Raw genomic sequence first — 27,141 nt, 5'->3', positions numbered from 1 at the left:
AGATGCTATTTACACCATAAACTCAATTTTTATTGTTTTTACTCATCACAAACCCACGCGCATGCATAAAAAATCCAATATAGATTATTATAAGTTAAATAAAAATCACAAGGATCAATAATTTAATTCATAGGAATACGAAATTTGAAACCTAAAACTGAAACTCAAAATTTTAATTTAGCTTGTAATCTCCCCTCCCCTCCCCTCCGATTTTCTTGATAAAGAATTGTCAAATATAAGGACCTTACAACCTGACCAATTGGTTGGTTTTGAGAGAAATTGAGAGGAAGGAAAGATGGTGTGGGGATCATGGAGGAAATATTACAAGGATGTAGTGACATTCACAGCAATGGTGACAATGGAATGTGTAATAGTGGGGATAAACACACTGTTTAAAGCAGCTACGTTGAAGGGCATTAGCTTCCATGTTTTTTTGGTCTACGATTACGCCGTTGCTGCTCTTCTTCTTCTTCCTACTCCTTTCTTCTCTTACAGGTCCTTCCTTTATTTTGGATCTACACTCAAATCGTTACAAGATGCAAATCCACAGTGTGTTTTCATTTCTGGTTTTTCTTGCAGATCAAGAGTGCTACCTCCACTCAGCTTGCGTATACTATGCAAAATTGGACTTCTCGGGTTTATAGGGTAAAACTTGTGGTGGTTCAGAAACAAGAAGCATGATTTTTAGCAAACGTTTCCCAACTAATTTTGCTTCATTATATAGAAAGATCTTGATTTTCTTTTCAATTTCATCAGTTTTTATCTGTAATATTGCTGAAATTGGTTTCAGGATTTCATGTCAGATAATGGGGTACACAGGCATCATTTATGGTTCTCCTACTCTTTCTTCTGCAATCAGCAACCTCACACCAGCTTTTACCTTCATCCTAGCTATCCTCTTCAGGTGATTTTTTTACTCCGAAAACGCACATTAATGCATGCGTTGCCACGGCTACTTAAATCCCATACCTGATTTTTTAGAATGGAGAAGCTGGTACTGAAACGAAGAAGCAGTCAGGCCAAAGTAATGGGCACCATAATATCAATTACAGGTGCATTTGTAGTGACTCTATATAAGGGTCCGGCCATTGTCAAAGCTTCAATGTCTCTTCATCAACCTCTCAACTCTTCAAGCACAAATTGGGTCATTGGTGGTGTTTTCCTCACTGTTCAGAATATTCTGATTCCATTCTGGTACATTTTTCTTGTAAGAGTTCGTTTACCAATTTTACAAATATATCTCGCTTGGTGCATCCATTGTTGGGAATTTTAAGAAATAAATGGATTATCTGATGTTTTGCAGACACAAATCATGGAAGAGTATCCAGCAGAACTAACGGTAGTGTTCTTTTACAATTTATGTGTGTGTTTCATAGCTCTCGTTGTTGGTTTAGTTGTTGAAAGAAATGCAAGTGCTTGGAGAATAAGGCCAGACATTGCATTAGCCTCGGTTATTTGCTCGGTAAGAACAAGGGATTGTATTTAAATTACGGTTGTTGCGAGAATATCCGCCACAGATAGCAAATTCTTTGAAAACTTTGCCTGTATCCTCTCTTTCAGGGAGTCTTCAGTTCTTGTTTGAACAATACAGTTCATTCATGGGCTCTGCGGTTGAAGGGACCAGTTTTCGTGGCAATGTTTAAGCCATTTTCCATCGTCATAGCTTTTACCATGGGTATCGTCTTCCTGGCTGAAACACCTCATATTGGGAGGTATACACAACGCACTGCTTTTGCATATAGCAAAGATTTAAGTTATGGTCAATTTCCATCACTTTGAAATTACCAATTTGCTACCATATACTACAATCAACTGCAATGGATATTAAGGGTAAAATACCTACAACAGAAAAACCTAAACCATAAAATGACAATCATAACATTGCGTACTGACTACTATTTAGATTGTAACTTTAATATCTTTGTTTTTTTAGCTAATGGACTGTTTCTTTTATACTTGTGCAGTCTTATCGGAGCAACAACAATATCGATTGGATTTTATACGCTGATGTGGGGAAAGGTGAAAGAAGCAACGGCTGAGGACAATGGCAGTGGCTCCACCATAGATTCATCATCTTCCCACAAGGACCCCCTGCTTCAAAGCTATAAAAATGGTCAAGTGTAGGAACAAATGGATTGGAAATGGATAATTTTCTCAGTTCTGAAGGTCTGTCTTCTTCAGACAACCCTGTTTGAGCTCATATCTAAATAAGGATTTCCTATCTGATATGCAAATATTGAAGCTCCAGTTGAAGAGAAAACAGGTTATACGACACTAGATTGGACCAACCAGGCAATGTGACGAAGCGATCAATATCACGTGGACGGAGCAAGTTAAAAATGTTAACAATTGGAATTTAAAGTTTAGACAAGTGCATATTAAGAAAAATAAAATTGGGTACATGAATAGTTTGGTATAATTCGAATATCGTATATGTAATACCGCTACTTGATTACTCATGGTTCTAGAATTAGTTAAGAAAGGTGAAAAATAAGATGAGCAAGAAAATGGTACAAAATGCTTTCCTGAACCATTCTAGTTAAAAAGAACATCTCTAAACCTCCTTCCAATATAAACTAGAATCAAGACCTGCAATCTATCTTCCAGATAAAAAACCATAACTACACCCACAAATGCAAAACTCAATCATGTTTGGTATACGGCATATGCAAAAATAGGACCCACATAGACTATTGTCTAGTGTTTCCCTCCAACCTTAGTTCAAGTCTTGAGATCATCAGACATTGCAGAAGATATACAATGTGTAGTTAGAATATCTAAAGTTGCAGCTTTTGCAGCCTTGGCATGTAGCACTACTATCTGCGTTGCAAAGTTGAGAATCAGCTAAACAAAAAATTATACATTTCATCAACTGTGTGTGTGTGTGTGTGAGAGAGAGAGAGAGAGAGAGAGAGGGAGAGGGACGGAGAGGGAGGAAACCTGCTGATATTCCAGGTCAAATCTCAAATATTCATCATTGCAGTTATCAACCATATTGGCTAAGCTCTTTAGATTCTTCACGGGTTTTCCATTGAAAGCAAGAACCTAGAAAAATGAAATTAAAAGAAAAATGTTAGCATGTGTTCTTTAAATTTTTTACACTTTACATCACTGGCAATGTCAGGAAATACTCCCTGACCTGAGTATTGACAATATCCTCATATCCAATATTGATGTCAGCCACAAGCACCTGAGAATAAAGAAAACATTGTAAGCATAAGGTCTAAAAGGCATGAATAAAAAAGAAAGCCAAATCATTGTGTTACATCAGGCTGTAACAATATATCAGAAGGAAAAACATGAGAAACAACATATAGACCTGTGAAATAACAACAAGCTGTTCATCTGTAGACTCGGCCATTGCATGTAGATGCTTATCCAATAGCTTGACAGGTGCATCAAATTCATAATCCTTCCCATACTGTAAATGAGAGAAACAGGGAAGTTAGAAGTATAAGCAAACCCGAACAGTGACCACTCACACATGAAATCATAAAAATATAACAGCGTAGACCTTTTAATTAGCAACAGTTATAGAAAACGAAAAAAAGTAAGTTTTAGACCCACAAAACAGGATCCCTTATCTTTCTTAATGAGTAATAAAGAAAATGACTAGAACAAAAGTTTAGCAAGTATTAAGATTCTATCCAATTTCTACAAAATAATGGGATTCTATAGCTATAGGACAATATACAAAGTGTTTTATAAATGTTAACAAATATAAACAAGATATATATTTATGCATGTTCAAGACTAGAACAAAAGTTCAGAGAGAGTTAATATTCTTTCCAAATTCTGAGCAATGGTTAGGACAATTCTACATTAAACAGTCCTTGAATGATTCACAAGGAATGGTGAATCATTCCAATAATGCAAACCTCTTTTTTTTTAAAACACACTAATAGAAACCTCAAATTTCACTAATGGGGCCCTTTTCCTAGCAATCAAGTTTACAATAATGCAATAAACACAATAAACAAAAAACTAAAACAGGGAGTTTGTTAACAAATTACCAACAATTGCTATATTAACAAGTTCAAGGAAAGAAACACACAACACAGAGAGAGATGGATGACTACAAACCTCAGAACGCAAGTATGGAACAGTTACAGCAGTAAAAACAAATCCAGCAATAATGTAATAAGAAGGAGGTTTCGCACTGGTGTGCGCTGGGATGAGCCTCTTGTGAGTCGCAAGTTTTATATCAAATTCAAGTATCTTCGAATCACGGAGAACTTTAACTAGTGCAGTATCCCCAGTATACTTCTGAGAAACAAGATAGCTGAAGCCTATGCGCTCCCCATGCCTGAATGGAACTTTTTTTTCCCAGGTCAAGGGAAAATGAAAAACAGGAAAGAAAGGTCAGGAGATTGTTTCCTTACATAAAATAGGACAATAATGCCGGAATACTTGACTGAATTAAACATTAAAAGACAATTTGAGCTAAATATGTGAGTCATCTAGGGGGCTTTCAATCTTGAAGTAATTTATGAGTTGACTAAGCATCATACAACAGTCATCAATCAACCACAGCCCACAGTAGATAGAAAAGCAACTAAAACCCAACTAAAAAAGCTTTCATATTTATGGAAACTGCAAAAGTCACGATAAAATAAGGCAATGAATTGAATACCAAAAGAGAGCGGATGAATAATTCAGAAATTCTGGTTTTAAACTCTTTTGTGCCAAAATCATATGAATCGTGCTTGCTAAGAAAATCTCGTCTTGAAGGTTTACAACCCTTTTAAGGCACAAATGTATTGTATGTAAGCAAATCTACATTAAAACTACCTCCACCATGAATGAACACTGCTTTTACTGCCTAGTTCTTAATCTCATAAATGAACCACCGATTAAACTAAACAATATCTCCATAGAACATTTTCACGTAGATAAAGAAACCACACAGCCAGATTATCATTCTCAGATCAGAGGGAAATCCTACAGAAACATCTGCATCTAATCTTTTAACTAAAATGAAAGCAATACTCGACACTTTCAGTTGCTAATTCTAGAAAAAGTAACAAAGATATTGTCTCCAAGAACAGTATAGTGCTGATGCAGAAATTACTGGGCAATAAACAAAGTATGCATATATGCATATATAGGCCATGCACACAAACATTCATAGGTGAATAAATGACATCCTACTAACATTCATAGGTGAATAAATGACATCCTACTAACATATGGGGCGTAGGGGGAGTAACTTACCTGTTCCATCATTAGCAACTTTTACCCCATCAAAACGAAGTATAACATCAGATGGCTTCAGAAGATGAGATTCTGGAGCAGTGGGCTCAATTCTCCTAATACGGACCCCCTTTTGATCTGATTTCATCCCCATTGCCAGGCGCAAATCAGGATTTTCCATCTTTTGCCACTCAACTCCAAGGATTGGGAAGCCTAAAATAGAAATGATGAAGAGGACAGGAATAAGAATTCAAGCACAATACCAGATATAAGAAAAACCTCTTTCTAATTCCAAAATAGAAATGACTGAACTTGAATAAAATAGTAATGCCAAGAAAAATACCAGTATACGCCCCATTCTTTTCGTAATCCTGAATGAAGTGCATTATAACCGGTGTAGGTATGACATACCCAATATTTTCTGCATCCTCATGTTTCAAAGATTGGAATGCGATACCGACACAGTTGCCCTTATCATTGAAAGCAGGCCCGCCAGAATTTCCAGAGTTTATAGCTGCATCTATCTGCAAAACCATATCAATTGCAATAGATCAATAAACATGTCAAACAAACATGTTGAACCACTAGAAGCGGGAACTAGTTTCACAACCTGTAATCCCAAAAGTTCAGTTGACCCATGAACATAAGAGAGTATCTCGATTCGTGATACAACACCACTAGTAACAGAGATCGTGTCACCTCCAATGGGGTAGCCCACAACAGTTACAGCATCTTGGAGTGCAGGCAAATCTCCAAACTCAACAGGTGAAACACCTTCCCAGAACTCATCATCACTAACTGTTAACATTGCTACAACATCCAAAAACCCTCAGTTAATAACAAAGTTACCATAAATTAAGAAAACAAGTTAGGATGAGTTATTTCCGCATATACATGTTCCACATTAAAGAGTACAACAGCTACTGCAATCCACTCTAAACAAGCAAAATCAATGAATCATCCTCTGCCTTTTTCCTACAATAAAATCGCATTACTGAAATTTGCTAAATCCAAGAAGGGCAAGAGAATAATGCAAAAAAGAAGAAAAAAATTCCAAGCACTCGAAACGATTTTCCTGAAAAAAAATGCAAACTTTAATACCTTAAGCCTGTCACTCAATACGAATAACCAAATACCATTTTCTACCCATTCCTATAGTCCTCGAAATTAAACCACCTAACTTCCTTACCCCCCAAAAAAAAAACCCAAAAAGATGAAAATTCCCACAGAATCAAAACTTTTCCTTACCAATATCACATTCAGTCCCAATAGCCAAGACAGTAGCCAAGTACTTGGTATCAGACCCCCTTTTCTTTAACTTCACTTGAGTATAATGTTCCACTGAATGAGCATTTGTTAACACTCTTTTCCCTCCAATTATAAATCCACTACTACTTGAAGAATACTGTCTTTTCCTTTGCCATGGCAGTGAATAGTTTGGCTCAGTGTGGACGCAAAAAACTTTCACCACTGCATCCATCGCTGGCACTACCCTTGCCGCCACACTCTCCCATTTCGCCACTGGCTGCGGTGGAGGCTCCAGTACCACTGCCCCATTTTGATAAGGTCTCCGCTCCGGGGACGCCGCCGCATGCGGCTCCGTATCCTCCATGTGCCCCGCCTCAGACTTCCTCGGTCTCCCTCGGCCCCGTCTTGCCGGTGGTGGGTTGTTGGCGTCATTTTTGGCGGCGGCGGCGGCGGTCGGTACGGAATCGTTTGCAGCGCTAAAGACGTCGTTTTGGGCGGCAACGTAGTCGGTTTGAGTGGCGTTGGAGGCACTCGTATATTGGAAGTCCATGGTTTCGGTGGTAGATGCAGGGGCCTTAGGTTTCCGACCTCGTTTTCTAGTTTCCCCCATCGGAATATGTCCTTCAGGGGATTTAGGGTTTCAAATTAGGGATTTCGAACGAAGATTGTTAATTTTGGGGTATGGGATTCTTTGCTTTCGGCTTCTTTGAAACAGAGGCAATTACGTAGGGAAATGAATGTTTCGAAATGTGCGAGTCGATGGAGCGAAAGAGATGGTATATTTGGGCTTATATGGGTTTGAAATATGGGTTCAAGGCCCAATTGGAGCATTTTGTTTTAGTTGTGCCAAGTTGGGCTTTATTTTGTTATCGGCTGTTAAATCGTGTATTTTGCCGTGTGATGTTGGAGTGCTATCGTGGCTTGTTTGTATAATGTATGAAGTTTACCTGTATTAACCATACGTAATTAGTATATGTTACTTAAATTAGTGTGAAAGTCTAACATGTATCCAATATAAATATAATATATTTTGTAAGTTTTTTTCAGTTATATTCATATATCAAATACAAATGTCAGACATGAATATTTTAAGAAAAATGAAGTTCGAACAATATAATTTATATAACTTTTCTTCTCAAAACTTCAAATAAGAAATCGTTCCAAGTATCAATCGGACCGGGCAAACACCAATGGACACAGTCATTATATCCATTCATCCATTTATTTCCCCAGAACTCACCAGGGTGACCATCAGGTCTCATCAACATTGCCCTTGTCACATCCAATGCTGCAAACTTCGTTCCTTTCTTATTTCCTTCTATATTTGCCTTTTCAATCTCTTCCATTTGCAAGCTCCTCAGTTCCCATTCATTACTTGTCAACTTAATCTCTCTTTCACTCAAAGGGCTTGTCCTATTGCATCTTCCTCCTGTATCCCATGCCCCGTTCTCGAAATGAGCCGGCGAAAACGTCCGGACGAGGGTCACCCTCGCTTTGCACTCCCTGCAGCGGTTGATATGGTTTAATGCCGATCGAAAAGCCATCCTGAGGGCGAACCCGACACCAAAATCGGTCACATTCGGATGATCGCAGTACACACATCCGACAACACCAGTGTCGTTGTGTAGGTAAATCGTTCGGAAAAACCAATGTGCGTCCGAGATGATGATATAGTCTAGAACAGGAAGATCTGTGGTCCATTTCTTATCAATTTTATGAAGGTGCAAATCAAAAATACCAGATGATGAACCATTGATCACTCGTTCTTCACCGTCTACTAGGAATTTCGTCCAAAGAATCATGAGAGTGAAATCATGACCGGGAAAGTACCATACCCGTTGCCGGTCTTCGGAATCTTTGTAATGATCCACCGGAGTTTCTATCTGTAAAAGATTTGCAATTCAAGCAACTCAAACAGTAAATTATATTTAATTTATCTAAAGATAAATTACTCCATACCATGCCACAGGTAAAAAAACAATGCCCTGTTATGATGAAAAGCAATATTATTCGGTTTTGAGTACATGTTGGAGAAGAATATGTGTACGACATGAATGTACTAACCATTGAGAGGAGACAAAGGAGGGAGTCCATGTGGTTCCTGGCAACTGAGTCACCTATGAACCCAAGTTTCTTCCCTTGAACAAATTCCAGGAAAGTCTTAGGATCAAACCTGGGAAGCTGACACTGATGAGGTTTCCATCTCCATTTCAAAAACTCTTTGTCTTTTCTTCCATGGTGGAAACAATTCTTTGAAGTAGGAATCGTTGAACAACTCCAGTTCGTATATAAAGAACCTTGCAGGTCAGGCACCCATTCTCCCTTAAACAAGTCACACTTGAGAATCTCATCATCGTCATAACCTAAAATACCCCAAAAGAAAAAGAAAAATCAAACAAAATTCTCATTCGGTGAAACTGAAAGAAGAAGAGAAATGGATTGAATTACCATGAGAGGTAGAATTGGGCAAAGCAAGTGTTTGATGAAGGTCAGATTTGGAGATGGGGTTGAAAGGGTTTGGAGAACAGAGGATGAAGACTATGAATATGATGGTTAGAAGAAGACAAGATAAGAAAAATGGAGGGAGCTTCCCAAGTATCATCATCTCTCTCTATTTTTGTTATGGTTTAATGTATTTTTATCTTGAACAAAAAAAATAAAGAAGATGATGAAGAAGAAGAGGAGGAGATATTTTTTTACTTTTCCATTTTTCCGTATAATACGAAATTAATCAGACAAAAGACCGTTTTTTTTTAGATTTTATGAGGGTTTTTTATTTCAACGAGATTTTATGAGTTGAAAGGTCAAAAAAAAAAAAAAAAAGGAGTCAAAATATTCTTTTTTTGCCTTTCCTTACTTAAAAGAAGAAATTTTTGGGAAAAATACCAAAAAAAGCCACTTTTTTTAAATTTACCGGAATGGGTCATTTTCCCCTAAATCGTGTCCACGTCGGTAGCGATGTCGGGGACGTGCGAAAATCATGCCACGTCGTCAAGACTTTTTGACGTGGCAACAAATCACGTCCACGAAAGCGCGATTTGTGTCCACATCAGCAAAGCGCGCTGACGTTGACACGATTTGTTGCCACGTAGCGCGCCCCTAGGGACACGATTTGCCCGTTTTTCCCACGTTAAGTTTTTAGATTTTAGGGTTCATGGTTTAGGATTTTTAGGATTTTTAAGGTTTTGGAGAAAAAAGTAAACAAATAAGGGATCAGGGTTTAGGGTTTCCTAATTAAATTAATTATAATTTATTCAAAATTAGATTATGTTTCATGTTCATGGGTTTTTAAGATAAAATCAAAGCAGGATGCTTTATCAGAAGGATTTCTGAAGTCGCACCCACGTGTACGTGCTTTTGCTACAGTGGGTCCTGGAAAAATAATTTCGAGTTGACGTTTCTGAGCAAATAGTATAAAAAACGCTTCAAGCAGGATGTTTTATGAGAAGAATTTGTGAAATCGCGCCATCGTGGACGCGCTTTTGCTACAGTAGGTCCAGGAATAAATAATTTCGAGTTGACGTTTCTGAGCAAATAGTTTAAAAAAACGCTTCAAGCAAGATGCTATTTGAGAAGAATTTGTGAAATCGCACCCTCATGGACGCGCTTTTGCTACAATAGGTCCTGAAAGAAATAATTTTGAGTTGACGTTTCGGAGCAAATAGTTTAAAAAACGCTTCAAGCAGGATGCTATTTGAGAAGAATTTGTGAAATCGCGCCCTCATGGACGCGTTTTTACTACAGTAGGTCCTGGAAAAATAATTTCGAGTTGACGTTTCTGAGCAAATAGTATAAAAACGCTTCTAGCAGGATGCTATTTGAGAAGAATATGAAATCGCTACCGTGGACGCCGCTTTTGCTCTGATAGCATGTTTGAAATGAGGCTATAAATGAGGCAGAAAATGTTCTCAGAATGCATAAGTCACAGTAGAAACAATTTAGAGAGGCTAAGAAGGTTAGAGTTTCAAATATGAGTGAATGTATTAGTGCTTTTATTTATTATGACGGTGAGGTTTGCCACACCGAGAATGGTGTTGTTTTTTTGTCCGAGAATACGGTGCGACTGGTTTTTAACCAAGAACATAGATTTGACAGAATTTCGTAAAAGAATTAGACGTAAAATTTTCGGAACAACGCCAATGAAAGTTCTGTCTATTACATATCGATTTTGTTCTTCTGTTGATCCGGTGACATATGACTCGTTCGACATAAAATGTGCTCGTAGCTTGGAGGCAATGGTGCAGACTCATCTTGCTAGTGGAACACCATATATTGAGTTATATGTACAATTTACATCCTCAAATGATATACTTGCGACTGGTGTTCGAGATGAATACATGACCCCTGGCCGACACTCGGTTAACGGGTTACAAAACACGGAACAGTCAATGTTTGGTAGAGGTGTCAAATGCACATCCCCTACAAGACACTCTGTCGGTGGATGGGACATGTACGTCGGTGGCTAGATGTTTGATGCTGGAAATACGTACTGGGGAACGGCATCAAGTTCTAGTGGTTGGCAATCTACATCCAATTGGGGACGTTATGAAATGCCCAGAAAAAGGGATAATGTAATCCCTACGACGTCAACCGGTGAGGGGACCTCGTACGGTGCAGATGATTGTGGGTTAGAAGATGACTCTAATGTGGATCCACCTCGAGAGCCCGGGCCTGATGGTGCAGAAGTTGGCTTATTTTCTGAACCGGAGCCTATTCCAACAAAACCTAAAGATGCTGAAAGGAGTTCTGATGAAGAAGAAAATCCACGATTCAGAACATACTCACCTCTAGCCCACATGCATAATGTCGATCTGTCTACAGATGATGTGTTAGAGTTTCCAGATCTACCACACCGGTTGCGTGATCGTACAAGTTCGAGGCTAGATTCGGGTGAATTTGAAGTTGGTAATCAGTTTACCAACAATGATAGTTTTATTGGTGCTTTGAAACAAGATAGCATAAAAAAACGGCGTTAACTACCACGTCGTTAAATCCAAATCTGATAAGTTTAAGGCGAAGTGTGCGGTGTAAGACGACACATGTTCATAGGAAATCCACACCTCGTTAAGGAAAAGGACAGGGTTGTGGGAGATTAAAAAGTACAAAGGTCCAGATATATATGCTGCAGGTACAGTATTGACAGTTTCTGAAAAATATTTTTATTATGTAATGTTGCATTATTTAATTTACTCCGTTTATAAGTGTTTCACAAGATCATCCCAAGATAGATTCAGCTATGTTAGCTAGCTTGATACTGCCCACGGTAAAAGTAGATCACAGGACTTCAGTGTCGGTGTTAATTGCCAATATCCGTAGCCAAATGGGGTACACGCCCTCTTGCCGTAAGGCTTGGATAGCTAAGCAAAAGGCGTTGGAGTAGATGCATAGTGGGTGGGATGCCTCATATAATGAAATATGGCAGTGGTGTCAAGTGCTAAAGAGATACGTCCCAAGTGTCATCACAGACCTTGAAAGGAAACATGCGTACTACAACGGCCGATTGCTATGTGGATGCCAAGTGTTCAAATGCCTATTTTGGACCTTTAAGCAATACTGAAACGCATTTTCATACTGCAAGTCATTGGTACAAATTGACGGTACCTTTATGTTTGGTAGGTATACTCATCGGCTATTGCTTGCAGTGGCACAAGATGGCGGTGGGAGAATTCTGCAAATTGCATGTGTAATAACACTAGGGGAGTCGTCTGATGACTGAGATTTCTTTCTCTCTAGGTTAAGGAGGCATGTGTGCCCCCAACCTAATATCTGTGTTATTTTAGATCGGGACGCCGGTATACTAGCTGCATTTGATCAACAGGGAAGCTTATGGCAGCGCACACACCATCGATATTGCCTAAGACACGTTGCTTCCAACTACTATAGGTAATATCCATCTAAGAGCGAACGACGACAAGTAACCAACATGGGTATTTAGTCTATATTTGTGTTATTTCGTTTGTCAATTTGAATTAGTTTTATTGGTAGAAGTGGTATGTAATATTCGCTATGAACTTATATTGGCAGGGTATGAAATAAATAAAGACCGTTTTCACGAGATGTTGACAATTTTACGTTCAATTAATGGAGAAGAGACAGACTACCTTTGTAACATACGTTTCGAACAGTGGGCACAAGCATACGACGACGACCTACGATATGGCCATATGACGTCAAACATAACTGAATGCATAAATTCTGTTCTTAAAGGAATGCGCCATCTACCGATAACATCGGTTGTGCGAGAGACATAGTTTCGTTTGGCGGTGCTATTTCCAAAGCGAGCAGCAAGTTATGCAGGCCAGATGTAGGGAGGTCATGTATGGTGCAGTAAGGTAGTTCAAGAAATTAACAATGCCAAGGAGCGGGTAAACACCATGTATGGTTTCACGTCACAGAGTTTGACAGACCGCACCAAGGTGTTGTTGGCGGGCAATATCGTGTACACTTGCGAAATAGGACTTGCGACTGTGGGATGTTTGATGCACTTCGTTATCCATGCGCTCATGTTATTGCAACTTCTCAGAATCTCCGTCTAGATCCGATGAGCTATGTGGACGAAGTGTACAAATTAAAAAACATGTACAACGTCTAGAGACACGTTTTCCCAACGGTCCCAGATGAACGTAAGTGGCCTACTGTATCTCTTGCTCCTTTTAAGCTGTTACCGGATAGAGAATTACGTCGTAAACCAAAGGGTTGACCTTGCTCGACTAGAATACGTAACAATATGGATATCCGAGAAACAGCCAGTCAACAGAAGTTATGCGGATGGTGTAGTAATCAAGTCTATACAAGTCGATCATGCCCTAATCGCAATAGTTGAATGTAATTGTAAAAAAAATTATAATTTTTCAATTATTAATTGATAATTGTATTAATTGTTAGTAAAATTATCAAATTATATCAAATTATTAATTGTTAGTACCAGTCAAAACATTTTTCCAAATCCAACATTATGTGAGTGTAAAATTATTAACTGATAATTGTATTAATGGTTAGTAAAATTATCAAATTATATTTAAGTTAAGGGTTAGGGTTTTTAACTTAAGTGTTAGGGTAATCGAGCATGACTTGCCGGATGGTCCCACCTAATTAAATAAATTTTTAGCATACTTTTATTTTTAAAAATCTACATAATAATTGTAAAATCTAATATAAAATTTACCTCGTTATGAGTGAGAATGTATATGGGTGGTCCACTCGAGGACGTCGAAATGGAAAGCGAAACCGTGTCCATAACTGCAGTAGTGACAAGAAACCTCCGATTTTTACTTTCCTCGGTCGCGTCGCCCCGCACATCTCCCGATATAATGTTGCCAAGACGACAGACCTCCAACTCAATTCACTAGCTGCTCTAAAATCAACGAGTTTCAGCAGCCATCTTAGATGTACGCGGCTCCGTGACGAGTCCGGCATCAGATAACCTCTAATTAACTGAAGAATGTATGCCCGAGCATATCAAATTCTTTCTATTTCAGTTGAATCTTCATCCGGATCCGGGAATGTGTCTCTTAACCAGCCCATCTCGATCTTACCTTCGTCCATTTTTTCCGGAATAGCTCTCAAAAGCTCGTAGCACACCGCTCCCGAATCGCTAGATTGGGCAGACCGGGTGCTCGGGTGCCCGTCCACCGGCAATCCCAATTACAGACTGAAATATTCCAAAGTGATAATGCACTCTCCACATGGAAGATGAAATGTGTGCGTCTAGAGTCTCCACCTCTCGATCAACGCACTGATTAGTTTCGGGTCCACCTTGCATCCCCAGCCTACTGTCGCCACGTGCCAAAAACCCGCTTCCCGCAGGTAGTTCTCTACCAACGGTGATGGAGGAGCATGCATATTCCGGATATTGCATTCCAATGTCCGATCTACAGACTTTTATAACAAATAATAAATTAATAATTATCTAAAAATGCATAAATAAAAAATTCTTAAATAATATTTAAAAATTAAATTTAACGCTTAACATTTTCATTTGTTCCACCGATATGTGCTGCTTATCAAGACAAGTCAATTCTCTGGCCATTGCTGAAATCGTACAAATTTTTACGGTTTAAAAAAATTAAAAAATAATATTTTTTTAAAAAATTATTTAAAAATAGGGATTTAAGAGAAATTTAATAGGAACTTGAGAACAAATTGAGATTAAATATGGATTTGAGAGAAATTTGGAAGGAATTTGAGAGCAAATTTAGAGGAAATTTAGAGGAAATTGAGAGGAAATTTGAGAGATGATTAGTTTGTGAAATAAAAGGGGTGGGGGTATTTATAGTTTTTTTTTGGACCGTTGGGGGGCAACGGTAAAAAAATGACCGTTGCACTGTTCACGCGCGGGGCAAATCGAGTCCCCAGAAACGCTCTACACGTCAGCAAATCGCGTCGACGTCATCGCGCTTTGATGACGTGGACACAAACAGTGCTTACATGAACGCGATTTTCTGCCACATCAGCAAAGCGCGCTGACGTGGACGTGATTTGCTGACACGCTCCTTGACTTCGCGCTGACGTGGACGCGATTTAGGGGAAAAGGGTCCATTCCGGTAAATAATAGAATACCGGGCCCATTTCGGTAAATTTAAAAAAAAAAGCTTTTAATGGTAAATTGCCCGAAATTCTCCTAATCAGATTTTGATTTTGAAAAAAAAATGAAATTGTGATTTGTTTATTTATTTTTCAATGAGGGATAGATAAGAGGAATAGGGTAATTTATATTGTATTAAAATTATTTTTATGTATTAGTATCTAATTTTCATTATGTGGTTATTCATAGTTACTTTCTAACTCATAAATAATACTATAATATGATTCAACAGACTTGAACTCACATCATTCTACATTAACAACAATGCTCATACAAATTGAGTTAAGACTAAATCAACATATATATTTTAAAATTTAATTCAATTAGTTATAATTGTTTGTGATTATAGAGTCATTTGCAATGTGTAAAGACTCCTTAAAGAAAATTCTCATTAATTAGGTACACTCCTTAGTGGATGTACAAGAAAAAACAAAAACAAAAACTTATAAAAGCTATTTATTTTAAAAATAATCAGCTTTAATTTCTTTGAGAAAAGTCAAAATCGTAGTTTTGAAAATTAAATTTGAAGTTGTGAATTATTTTAAGGAATACAGTGAATTATTATTTTATTCATTTGTTTTTATTTAAGGTGAAAAGAAAGGGATGGATTTGAATTATTAGTGACGTAAGGTCCCGACTATGGGGTCAAATGATCAGATACAATGAGCTAAAATTCTCATTCACTCAATAATCGTCACATCCTTACTGACATTTTCTTTATGGAAAATTATTTACACAGTTCATACTATATATTTTTAGGGTAAAATATTTTATTAAAAAAAGAGAGAGTAAAATATGTAGAGTATCGGGGCACAAAGTTAGTGCACATAAGACCCAAATCTATTTTCCAGTGGAAAATTCATTTTCGTCAAAGTTGGAAAAAGATTTAATGGAAGATTGTTTTCAATATTAAATTAGTGTATGTAGACGACCCAAGTTTGCGAGGAAAATTATTGAATTTTGCACATTGAGGAGGCTTGTCTGCTGCTGTTAGGGTTGAGCTCCTGGGGAATTGAGGTAGAGGATGAGAAATTGCAAGGGTTTTAGGGGACAGTGACAATTTTAAAGGCTGTTTCACATGAAGAAGGTGGACACAATTTAATTAAATTTATCTACCATAGGCAAAGGCATTAAACAAAGGGAATAAGTTCTATCTATTCTAGTGGCAGCAGTAGCCTTTGCCCTCTCCAAATGGCAAGCTGTGCTTGTTAATAGCAGGTGAGGTGAGCTACTCGTACTGTAAAGACAGTAACCAATAGTGGCATCATCCCAACTAGCTTGATTTATTATACCCTCACTTAAAAAGCAACTCATATTTGAGTTGGAATTTTAAAGCATGTAACATTTTTTTTAAATTATTAAATAACTCATAAATCCAACATGTACCCGACATATTTCCAGAAAGCAAACATGAATTATTTTGTGCCCAAAAGTGACTGATGAGTAAATATTAATGGAAACAATGGAATTGGAAAGGTAGCCTTCATTTCCTCCTAACTTCATATAAAATCGCCCAACTTTTTATGCTCCTAACGCGTTACTGTTGTTTTATATTTTGCAGCTGAAATGAATTTTTTTTTAAAATGTTTACTTTTTCATTTTATTTCTAAAATAGATAAACTATAAAAATAGTCACTTCTGTTTACCTCAGATTACATTTTAGTCACTTATGTTTTGAAATGTTACGTTTTAGTGACTTACGTTATCATTTTGTTACGAATTGGTCACTCTGTTGTTAAGCTTTGTTACCTCCCTAAAGACAATCTTACGTGGCAATCTAAATGAGTTTTAAATGCAAACTTGGATGTCCAATTGGGACAAGAATATATTTTTAATTAAATAAATTTAATTAATTATAGCTTGAACTAGAAAAGAAAAATCATCTTTATTTTTTTTCTTTTAGTTTTCTTTTCCATTTTGACTGAAAAAAACTATTTCCATCCAAGTTAAACATCCAAGCTGGCATTTAAAACCCATTAGGATTTAGGACTGTCACGTAGGATTGCCGTTAGCGAGGCAATGAAGCTTAATGGCAGAGTGACTACTTCGTAACAAAACGATAACATAAGTGACTAAAACATAATATTTCAAATATAAGTAACTAAAATATAATTTGAGGTAAACAAAAATGATTATTTTTGTAATTTACCCTTTTTAAACTATCTAAACTAACTGGATTTTGTTATATGGATGTAAAATTGTGATCCTAAATATATGAAGAAAAAAAGCCTTACAAAATGAGCTATCCCATAATGCGGTAGTTAGGGGTTCGCAAGTCTCAACTTTCTAAAATAGAAATTCTTTTATTTAGATGGTTTAAAATTTTAAATTAATAAAAATAAAAATACATTTTGACTTTTTAAAAATTTTAAAATTATAAATATAATAAAATTAAAATTTTATTATCTTTCAACCCCTAAAATTTTTTTTACTTCGCATCTACCTTGATAAATCATATTCAGACAAAGTAGAAGAGAAATCTGGAATAGAAGCTTGTGGTTTCTCCTTGAAGGAATTGCAGCAAGAAAAATACAGTGCAGAAATCTATGCATCACTCGCCAACCTGCCATTATCCATTGATCATTAGCAAGAATTTAAATTGAGTCACAAATTAATCTACTGTCATGCTGTGTGTTTATCATTTGTGATTATAAAAGTGATGAATATTTTTGCAATCAATTATGATAAATACCGATGATGTGAAAAAACCGTGATTACAAAATAAAGTTGCAGATTTTATGTTGGAAATTCTCGAAAGCAAAGCATGCATGGAGAGTACTAAATTCGCTTAATGAAACATTTAATTACTAATGTTTGCATGTTTGTCAAAAGGATATTAATTGTATATTTGAATTTTTTACCTACAACTTTTGTTTTTTGTTTTTATTTGTTAAATGAAAGTACCATTTTTAACAAATTAAATGAGAGTACCATTGGGATGATGTGAAAATTTTATGTGTGAAATATATTTTAATTAGATGTAATTTATTACTTAGATAATCCAATAAGATAATTGCATGTAAAAATAATAAAATAAATAATAGATTAAATTAGAAAACTCTTAATTTAAAGAAAATAAATAATACATTAAATAAGCCGTTTTAAATTTGATAAAAAAAAGCATAAAGAGTTTTATGAAATTGGGTTTGAAGTCCATAATCAATGGGCCATTTGTCTTGTTCTTTCTCTTTTCGAGTTCCCGCCAAAGCCCAAATCAGCGTTTGCCATATGCTCGTGTTCCCTGTTACTTTGAAAAGACCACTACCACTAACCCTTGACACTTACAGTTGTACTTCAAAGCTTCTTAATCACTCTTTCGAAATTCTTTAAAGACGTTTTTTTTTGGGTTTATTTCATCGTCAATATCTGTAAATTCAAGATTTTGGGTCATCAATGGAGGAAGAGAAAGATGCTTTTTATGTTGTTAAGAAGGGAGATGTTATTGGCATTTACAAAAGTTTAAGGGATCTAATAGCAGAAGCTGGAATTTCAGTAAATTTCCCCCTTTTTCGTTTCACTTATTTACGTAATTACGTTCTAGCAATGTTGGTTTTTTTACTTCACTTTTTTTAAGGCGATTTTTTTTGCCAAAAATTTTAAGGCTAATTTGCTAGTGGGTCTTTTTGTTTTTCTTAATCAAATTATATATATTTTCCAATTCTGGGTTTGCTTTACCTTGACGAGATACTCAATACTTCATTCATTCAAATGTTAGAATTTCTTGTACTTACGTTAATCCTTCTTCAATGCTGTTATTTTGTGCGGGTTTAGCTAATCTGTTTTGACTTTACCTGTTGAATAAGGTATAAAGACATGTGCTTTAAATAGTATAAAAGGTGTTCTAATTTTGCTTAGCAGGCATATGATCCTTCCTTGAGGGTATATAAAGGATATGGCTTGTCAAAGCAGGCTGAGGTGTACCTTGGTTCATGTGGGCTAAAAAATGCTGCCTATTCCATAAGTGCCTCTGAAGTTAATGATAACACCTTTGGCAAACTTGTTCCTTGCCCTCCTCAGGTTGATTTTCCTACCTCCTCTTCATGAATTTATATAAATATGTATTGTATTCTGCGATATTTTCCCGTGTTTATATAAATTTTGACACGGTAATAATTTGTGTTATGTAGATTTTTACATGTTCTAATATTTGTGTATTCTTGTTGTGTTATTTTTCTTGTGACATGTTCGTCTTGCATGTAAAGTTTCCAGGTATAACGTGAGGATTTCTTTTGATACACCTTTTTGATTATCATATTTCATTTTACTGTCTGTTTGTACAACTCTAGTGTATATGAGGAATATATCACTTACGATACTACAAGTAACCTATTAGAATTCAAAGTTATGTAGGGTCCAGGTAAAAACTTATGTGGAGCCTGCACTTATAAGTGGTGGACTCTGACATAATTATTGAATGTGATTGGATAATTGTAGTATTGTAGTGAAAAGAATTGTAGGTGAAAATCGCGTGTATATCTGTATGCTATGTTCTTAAATGAGATGATATGTTGTTCTTACTTGGCATAACTTGTGTCATAAAAAAGGAAATCTTCATTAAAAATGCTATTTTGCTTTCAGCAACCAACTTCTTTCAGAGGAAACACATCCAACAGGGACCCTTCACCAAATAGATTGCATCAAATACTTGGAAAGGTTCTTTCCCGAAACTTAAAGAATATTAAACTGTGATTCTGTGGCAATAACTCGTTATGTCCAACTTGTCTGGATCAAAGAATTAGGCACAAACATATGGCAATCTTTAGATGATTGAGTAGTCTAAATTTCAAGTGGTTTTGTATGGGATTCAGCTTTCAAAATAAAGAAATAGTTACAAGTATGGAGGTTGAGTAATTTCTTATAGTTACTTAATTGAAAGAGAAGCAAGACTGATACCTAACAGCATTTCTGTTTTTGTACTAAGTTGACTGGTTTTTTACTCTAATTTCAGGATCTGGTTGGATCAACCTCACTTTACACTGATCCTAGGATAAATCATATGAACTTTACTAATCAAGTGATGCCTTCAACTCAAATGATGCCCTCAAATTCTGTGAGTTATTGGTATCATTGTGGAATTAAAATGTTTCTATTTCATTAAATTGATGCTGTTATCAGCACCAAGACAATGATTAGACTACAATTGTATGGGATTCTGTACTTTGGTTTTTTAACAAAGGATGCAATTTATGTCAATATCTAGCCGTACTATATCATTGAGTTCGATGGGGCCTCTAAAGGAAATCCTGGACCAGCTGGTGCAGGAGCTGTTTTACGAACTGAAGATGGAAGAGTGGTATGATGTCACTTGAATTATATGCAACACTTTTAGGGTATGAATCATTCTTTTTTTAATGGCCTAGCTGTGTTTAACCTTGAAATATAATAGGTCTGTCGATTGCGTGAAGGCGTTGGCATTGCCACGAACAATGTGGCTGAATATCGAGCTGCCATTTTGGGGATGAAATATGCTCTTAGAAAGGGGTTCAAACATGTTCGTGTACAAGGAGACTCTAACCTTGTCTGTATGCAGGTTGAGAGTTTTACTGTGTTTTACTACATTCTAGTATTCTCTCTGTTTTCGTGATTTTCTTTATTTTGTTCACATCATTCTTTTGTAATTTCCTCGTGTAACAGGTTCAGGGTCGGTGGAAAATTAAAAGTCAGAATTTGGTTGAGTTGAATAAAGTGGCAAAGGATCTCAAGGATAAGTTCATATCATTCCAGATCAATCATGTTGACAGGGTAGAGGCTGATAATAAATTCTTACGTTTCACTCTTCATTTTCCTTTTAAGTGCCATTGTCTGACGCTCGTATGCAAAACATATTTGGACATGGTCATGGAGTATGATTATCCAAATACATGGAAAAACTTGGAAAATATTGAACAAATCAGTGTTGGGTAACAGCATGTCATTGCCAGTTTTAGACTAGATTTTATAAATAGTAATGAAGCAATATGAAAGTTATGGGGATATATAATGAATTTAGGATTCTTTTGTCATATTTGGCTTAGTTCTTCTATAACTTAGATTCTGGCCATTAGAAGTTGCATGCGTCTATAATATAAGAAAACCTTACCCCATGATAATTTTCTGGTCATCTATGTTTTCAGATGCTTTAGAAGTACAGATGTGGTTAGTTTTGTGATTGTGGTTTTGTTGTATTCTTTTTCAAACAATTCTTGGAACTCTCTCTTTTAATGTCAACTCGGATAATTGATTCTTGTTCTCCGACTCTGGGATGCAAATGACATTGCTTATTTTCAAGGAATTTAACTCCGAAGCTGATGCTCTCGCAAACCAAGCCGTTAATCTCATGAGTAAGGGTCTCCAAGCTCATCAAACCTTTTATTTGTGGCTTTCTGAAGTCTGCGACACTTTAGTCTTGGTGCCAGTATAATATTAGATTGATTTTGTTGCAATGCAGATGGCCAGGTTCAAGAGGACTGGCTGTTGAAGTAAACCCAAGTTTAGGCCAACACTATCGAAGATGCCTACGAAGTACTCGAGGTTTTAACTGGTTCATCACATTTGTCAATGCCCTAGCTTGCACAGACATTAATGTAGTTTTTATGATGGCTGATAAGGTTACTAGATCATATTCAACCTTTCAGTTAAGCTTTGTTGGTTTGGCCAGGATAAAAATCAAACTAACCTTTTAAGCCAACTTTTGTCCATGTTTATCATGAAATGTGAATTATTCTCGGTTACAATGAGCATTTGATCTAGTCCATGAAATCTGTAAGAGAGTGTGAATGTGATGTGTTAATCAAAGAGAGGGCATTAATGAATTAGAGATAATATGAAGATGAAATGTAAGGTAAGCATCATTGAGTTAGAATTCTGAGGTTCTTCATTAAAGACGAATTAAATGAATATTAAATTCCTACCTCCAAGATTTTGATTTTCTTTACCAAAATAAACTGCCCTTAGGGTTAGGCTTTCAACTGGGCTTTGGTTAACGGGTTAAGTCAACTTCTTACTAAAAAATCACATTTCACAATAAGCATAATTAAGATACTTTTTAATTAATGATAAGAAAGTGCTTTCTAGTTGTAGAATTTTTCACATCTTAAATAAGTATTTCACATGTTAATTTGGGGCAATTTACCATTAAAAGTTATTTTTTTTTAAATTTACCGAAATAGGCCCGGTATTTTATTATTTACCGGAATGGGTCTTTTTCCCCTAAATCGTGTCCACGTCAGCGTGAAGTCAGGGGACGTGGATGCGATTTCGGTAAATTTAAATTTTTTTTTTAAAAAGTGGCTTTTAATTGTAAATTGCCCAGGTTTTTCATTTATAATAATAAATATTAAAGTAAATAAAATATAATAATAAATTTTAATATATTTATAATATAATGGTAAATTTACATTTTAACCCGTTTTATGTATAATCGATGGGCAAAATGTTATTTTATAAAATAAAATTATAAAAATAATTAATTTTAATAACGAAAATAAATAAAATTTCTTAACTATGAAATTTATGCGAACAAATTACGAGTTTAATTTTAAATCCAAATTATCTATTTTTATGACGGTCAACGCAAAAATGTTGACTTTAGGTGTGAAGGAGTGTAGAAAATCAGGAATCTGCGGATTGCGGGGGCTATTGTCACTGTAATTAGTTAATAATTCGGTCACTGATGGTTGTTTAATAAATTTCGGTACTATTTATTTTATGGTATTTATTATAATATTAATATGCTTCCAAGTAGGAACAAACTTTCTCTTTTTGACTTTATTTATTTATTTTCTGATTAATTGTTTTTAATTTATGAAAACATTAATAGTGGGACAATAAATGATTACGGAAACTTGAAAAATGCCACATTTCACTGCATGCCCTACTCATGCCATTTTCATTGCATTAAACGCTCTTTTTACTTTTACTTAATTATTTGCTCTCATTATATTTTAAAAAATAAAACTCGATTTATTTTGAAAACTTATCCCAATTTAATGCGTAAGAAGTGAAAAATAAAAATTAAATATATAAATAAATTGAAATTCTTTTTGGGCAAAATACCAAAAAAAGCAAATTTTTTTTTTAAATTTACCGAAATCGCGCTTACGTGGGCGCGATTTGTTGCCATGTCATCAAAGCGCGCTGACGTGGACGCGATTTGCTGATACGTCCCTTGACTTCGCGCTGACATGGACGCGATTTAGGGGAAAATGGTCCATTCCAATAAATAATAAAATACCGGGTCCATTTCAATAAATTTAAAAAAAAAGTAGCTTTTTTTGGTATTTTACCCGTTAATTTGACTTAAGTAATTTATTTCCTAATCTATCTAAATTATACCAGGTTAGCCCTAATTTCAATAAATTGGTAATTTATGGATTAAGCCTCAGTGATTTCAAAGAAAAATTAAGAGATTATCTATGTCTAATCTTTCAAATGTTTTCTTATCTTCTAAAGATATTTCTTAAAGCATATATGCATATGGTCTGGATTCTTTTCTTGGTCAGCAGTTTAGGCTATTTTTTTATGGACGGTGAGATTAAAATTAACAATTAGATATATGTTTGAATTCAAATACAATAATAGTGGCAAGATGAGAATTGAAAATGACAAGGACATTATAATAAAATAGGTATTTAAATATAATAGATAATTAAAATTTATTAAAATTATATTTACATTAATTAATAAAAGTATAATTTTAAAATATATGTTAAATATAAATATATATAAAAATTATATTTATGTTAAATATAGTCATTAAAACGTATAAAATAATATTTATATTTAGAAAAACTATATTTATTTTTAAATAATAATCATTAAAAGTTAATAACATAATATTTATATTAAAATAAATTAATAGAATAAATATTAAAATGTTAAGAAATTATTAATTAAAAATATTTAGGTCTCTTGTAGCACGGTTTTTTTTTTATCTCTGTTTTCTTTCTTGTTCTTTATTTTTGTCTTTTTATTTGGTTTGGTCTTGGGTGTTGTAGATGACAGACCGTCGATGGAGAAGGAACTTGTGGGATTGTCAATAGAAGACGATGAAGATGAGGCATGGGAAATCCAGTTTTTTGATTGCTAGTGTTGTTAGTTTTCAGTCAATGAGGAGTGGTCTAGCAAATCGGTGGCGATCTCTAATCTAGGCTGACAAGCAATTTCCTTTTAGATTCTTTTACGAGATTGATATCGACTGTGTGCTAGAAGGGGGATTGTGGACCTTCAATACCCATTTGCTATTGGTTCATAAATTGGTTGAGGGGGAAGATCTGATATTAGTTCCTTTGTTCTTCTGTGATTTTTGGGTATAGGTGCATGATCTGTTGCATAGTTTGTTCTTGGAAGCAATGGCCCAACAATTCTGTAATTTTATTGGCCTGTTTGTCGATTATGACGCAAACACCATTACTAGGGGTTTTAGGAATTACATGAGGATTCGAGTGATGGTGGACGTTCGGGTTATGAGCGCTTGTCCTTATTTTGCGTCCTGTGTGGGAGATTTGTGTTCCTTTTCTACCTTACGTTTGAGGAAGTGTCATAGAGAAATATTTGAAAATCACATGTCCCAGAGGCCGGAAGAAAATAGGAAGCTAAATAGAAAATCGATTTTGTGAACATTAGTTAAGGGTAATTAAAATACTATGTTGATGATAAAAAATAAAATAAAGAGCCATTTAGAAAAGGTTGGGTGTTAATTGAAGTTTTTAAATTATTTAATTATTATTTTATATAATATTTTAACTTAATTCTATTATTTTTACCGAATTGCATCTTCATAGCTATTGGCTTTAGACCTTATCATTTCTCATTTGAAACTATCTTTCATAAATTCATTTATATTAGTATAAAATTAAAATAATTATACACACATTTATAATTTTTGTACAATTAATATTTTAATATTTCATATTTTATTCACGTATATAATCAACATTGAGTTTTAAGTAAATTAAAATTATTTTTTATTTGATATAAAAAGGTTTCAATATTTAATATATATTAAAGATAGAGAAGGGATTGTATGAAATTGTGATTTCACGTTATCCCTATCCCTTTCAAATAGGAGAATGACAAATCAGCTTTTTCTTCTTTTTTTTAGTTTGAATTTTTTGAGGAAAAGGTTGAAAATCAGTAGGAAAAATCTGATTTTGTCGTTATCCTTGAAAAATGATAGGGATGACGTGAAATTATAGTTTCATACAATCCTTTCTCATTAAAGATATTACCCTCCTAATAAATATATATATATATATATCGATTTAAAATTTATACCCGCGTGATAATAAAATTATTTAACAAAAGTTACGAAATTATATAAAATTAACCCTCCTCCCTTTATATATGATAACAGAAACCATATATATGTTCCATTAAATCAACCTATCTACACTGAAAATTTATACAAATTTACATCTAGAAGTCAATCAACTAGCCATTAGATTGTGTAGCATGAAAAGTAAAATTCAAGGAAAACCTAACTTCATTAATTTTCATAATGAATAAGGTAGCCAAATATTTAATGTAAAAACAGCTGCTTTAGCAAAGATAATCACCAAAATTTGAATATAAATAATTGAAATCTCTTCAATTGATTATAGCAAAAAAACCATGGCTCCCAACCTTTCTCATCATATAATCTCACAAGCTTTGTTGTTGCTTATAATACAGTCTTTATTTGTTAATTCCGAATCTCATTCTAGATCTCTCCAATTATTTGAAGGAGCTCAAAAGGGATACACATTCAAAGGACTTAATCACGTTAAGCAATACTTGAAAGCCTTTGGGTATTATTATTCCATTAACGATGTCAATTTCACTGATCATTTCGATAGCTTGTTAGAATCTGCGCTTAAAGCTTACCAACAATACTATCGTCTCGAGGTAACAGGAAAAATCAACTCTGATACCATGAAAAAAATGTCAACCCCTAGATGTGGCGTTCGAGATGTTTTCAACGACTCAAATGATGGTTTCAAGTTTCGTATGGTAGCTAACTATACCTTTTTTAATGGGATGCCTCGATGGAACAAACGCCAATTGACCTACAAGTTACGTTCTAGTGCATATGTGATTAGTGACCGACAATTAAGGCCTATCATCGCTAGGGCATTTGGTAAATGGGCTGATGTTTCCAATTTCACATTCCGGGAAGCGTGGGTATTCAATCCATCAGACATCGTGGTGGGGTTTCATCGTCGTTTTCATTGGGACAACTACCCATTCGATGGCCCCGGAAATATTTTGGCTCATGCTTTTGCACCCGAAGACGGGAGGCTTCATTACGATGCTGACGAGAATTGGAGTACTAATAATCTTACAAGACTAGATCAAATCGATGTAGAATCTGTATCTATTCATGAAATAGGACATATTTTAGGACTTGGGCATAGTCGGGACCCAAATGCGATTATGTACCCATATTATAGGCTCAAAAGGAATCTAGGCCAAGATGATATTGATGGCATACGAGCTTTGTACTTTGGTCGGTAACAAAATGAACTTATATGTTTTGATGCAAATTATTGTTGTTTATGAATAAAAATGGGTGATATTTTACTTGCTATAAAAAATATGTTTTACTATTTGAAATTTTAATTTTTTTTGAAATAAAAATATTTTTAAATATTAATTAAAATTTTAAAATTATACATAAATTTTAGTTTGATGACTCGAGAATTTTAGTTTACTGCAATTATAAAATCAACTTTCAACTTATTCATTCCTTACCCTCCTCAAGTTTATTCTCCAACCTCCACTTGATGAATTTATTTCATTTACTGTATATTTGTATTGTCTTCTGCTATATTTTCCTGTGATTATATAAATTTTGAAATGGTAATAATTTATGTTATATAATTTTTATATATTCTAACATTTGTGTATTCATGTTGTGTTGTGTTTTTTTTCTTCTTCTTTTATCATGTTCATCTTGCATGTAAAATTGTTAGGAATGACTAATTTACCTATAAATGCCCATTTTCAAATATATTTACGGAAATGGGTCAATTTCCATATTATTTACCGGAAATGGTCGATTTTGGCAAAACGCGTCCACGTAGGAGCGTTTTAGGGTGATATTTTAGCAAAACGCGCCCCTAGGGGAGCGATTTTGCCATGTTAGCACAAAACGCGCT

At 35.1% G+C, this 27,141-nt stretch overlaps 5 protein-coding genes across 6 annotated transcripts; 3 read left to right on the top strand and 2 right to left on the bottom strand.

Moving 5' to 3' along the window:
- Positions 1-112: 112 nt before the first annotated feature.
- On the top strand, positions 113-2,530 carry LOC105802450 (WAT1-related protein At3g28050). Its single transcript, XM_012634095.2, has 7 exons — positions 113-495; positions 580-645; positions 791-904; positions 982-1,207; positions 1,304-1,462; positions 1,561-1,712; positions 1,965-2,530. The coding sequence occupies exons 1-7, from the start codon at positions 296-298 to the stop codon at positions 2,122-2,124; spliced, it is 1,077 nt and encodes a 358-aa protein (XP_012489549.1). The 5' UTR covers positions 113-295; the 3' UTR covers positions 2,125-2,530.
- LOC105802448 (protease Do-like 9) lies at positions 2,350-7,203 on the bottom strand. Its single transcript, XM_012634092.2, has 9 exons — positions 6,442-7,203; positions 5,804-6,003; positions 5,537-5,717; positions 5,215-5,406; positions 4,084-4,316; positions 3,320-3,421; positions 3,140-3,190; positions 2,941-3,045; positions 2,350-2,820 (listed from the first exon to the last, which is right to left on the bottom strand). The coding sequence occupies exons 1-9, from the start codon at positions 7,049-7,051 to the stop codon at positions 2,722-2,724; spliced, it is 1,773 nt and encodes a 590-aa protein (XP_012489546.1). The 5' UTR covers positions 7,052-7,203; the 3' UTR covers positions 2,350-2,721.
- A 264-nt stretch (positions 7,204-7,467) lies between these two features.
- LOC105802449 (xyloglucan O-acetyltransferase 4) lies at positions 7,468-9,178 on the bottom strand. The gene is made up of 3 exons (XM_012634094.2): positions 8,890-9,178; positions 8,506-8,804; positions 7,468-8,324 (listed from the first exon to the last, which is right to left on the bottom strand). The coding sequence occupies exons 1-3, from the start codon at positions 9,044-9,046 to the stop codon at positions 7,560-7,562; spliced, it is 1,221 nt and encodes a 406-aa protein (XP_012489548.1). The 5' UTR covers positions 9,047-9,178; the 3' UTR covers positions 7,468-7,559.
- Positions 9,179-18,289: 9,111 nt separating this feature from the next.
- On the top strand, positions 18,290-21,744 carry LOC105802451 (putative ribonuclease H protein At1g65750). 2 transcript variants are annotated; one of them, XM_012634096.2, is made up of 9 exons: positions 18,290-18,517; positions 18,881-19,042; positions 19,604-19,678; positions 19,974-20,075; positions 20,226-20,318; positions 20,412-20,555; positions 20,660-20,767; positions 21,294-21,345; positions 21,453-21,744. In XM_012634096.2, exons 1-9 carry the CDS (start codon positions 18,419-18,421, stop codon positions 21,485-21,487), a joined length of 870 nt encoding a protein of 289 aa, XP_012489550.1. In that variant the 5' UTR covers positions 18,290-18,418; the 3' UTR covers positions 21,488-21,744. The 2 variants fall into 2 exon arrangements, with proteins under 2 accessions (XP_012489550.1, XP_012489551.1); XM_012634097.2 differs by having other exon boundaries at positions 18,291-18,517; positions 18,884-19,042.
- A 3,863-nt stretch (positions 21,745-25,607) lies between these two features.
- Positions 25,608-26,577, top strand: LOC105802452 (metalloendoproteinase 1). The gene has a single exon (XM_012634099.2). The coding sequence runs from the start codon at positions 25,616-25,618 to the stop codon at positions 26,495-26,497; it is 882 nt and encodes a 293-aa protein (XP_012489553.1). The 5' UTR covers positions 25,608-25,615; the 3' UTR covers positions 26,498-26,577.
- Positions 26,578-27,141: the final 564 nt, after the last annotated feature.

This window comes from Gossypium raimondii, chromosome 11, assembly GCF_025698545.1.
Source record: "Gossypium raimondii isolate GPD5lz chromosome 11, ASM2569854v1, whole genome shotgun sequence".
NCBI classification, from domain to species: Eukaryota; Viridiplantae; Streptophyta; class Magnoliopsida; order Malvales; family Malvaceae; genus Gossypium; species Gossypium raimondii.
The sequence above is the reverse complement of the archived record's forward strand: the minus strand, read 5'-3'. Positions and strand labels throughout refer to the sequence as shown.

Coding starts and splice junctions, on each gene's coding strand:
- LOC105802450 (XM_012634095.2), top strand. CDS start 296: ATGGTGTGGGGATCATGGAGGAAATATTACAAGGATGTAGTGACATTC. Junction 496..579: donor ACTCCTTTCTTCTCTTACAG/GTCCTTCCTTTA, acceptor TTTTTCTTGCAG/ATCAAGAGTGCTACCTCCAC. Junction 646..790: donor GGACTTCTCGGGTTTATAGG/GTAAAACTTGTG, acceptor AATTGGTTTCAG/GATTTCATGTCAGATAATGG.
- LOC105802448 (XM_012634092.2), bottom strand. CDS start 7,051: ATGGGGGAAACTAGAAAACGAGGTCGGAAACCTAAGGCCCCTGCATCT. Junction 3,422..4,083: donor TTCCATACTTGCGTTCTGAG/GTTTGTAGTCAT, acceptor TCTCATTTACAG/TATGGGAAGGATTATGAATT. Junction 2,821..2,940: donor TTGACCTGGAATATCAGCAG/GTTTCCTCCCTC, acceptor TTTGCAACGCAG/ATAGTAGTGCTACATGCCAA.
- LOC105802449 (XM_012634094.2), bottom strand. CDS start 9,046: ATGATGATACTTGGGAAGCTCCCTCCATTTTTCTTATCTTGTCTTCTT. Junction 8,805..8,889: donor GCCCAATTCTACCTCTCATG/GTAATTCAATCC, acceptor GGGGTATTTTAG/GTTATGACGATGATGAGATT. Junction 8,325..8,505: donor TCCTTTGTCTCCTCTCAATG/GTTAGTACATTC, acceptor AATCTTTTACAG/ATAGAAACTCCGGTGGATCA.
- LOC105802451 (XM_012634096.2), top strand. CDS start 18,419: ATGGAGGAAGAGAAAGATGCTTTTTATGTTGTTAAGAAGGGAGATGTT. Junction 19,679..19,973: donor TGCATCAAATACTTGGAAAG/GTTCTTTCCCGA, acceptor CTCTAATTTCAG/GATCTGGTTGGATCAACCTC. Junction 20,768..21,293: donor AGATCAATCATGTTGACAGG/GTAGAGGCTGAT, acceptor CTTATTTTCAAG/GAATTTAACTCCGAAGCTGA.
- LOC105802452 (XM_012634099.2), top strand. CDS start 25,616: ATGGCTCCCAACCTTTCTCATCATATAATCTCACAAGCTTTGTTGTTG.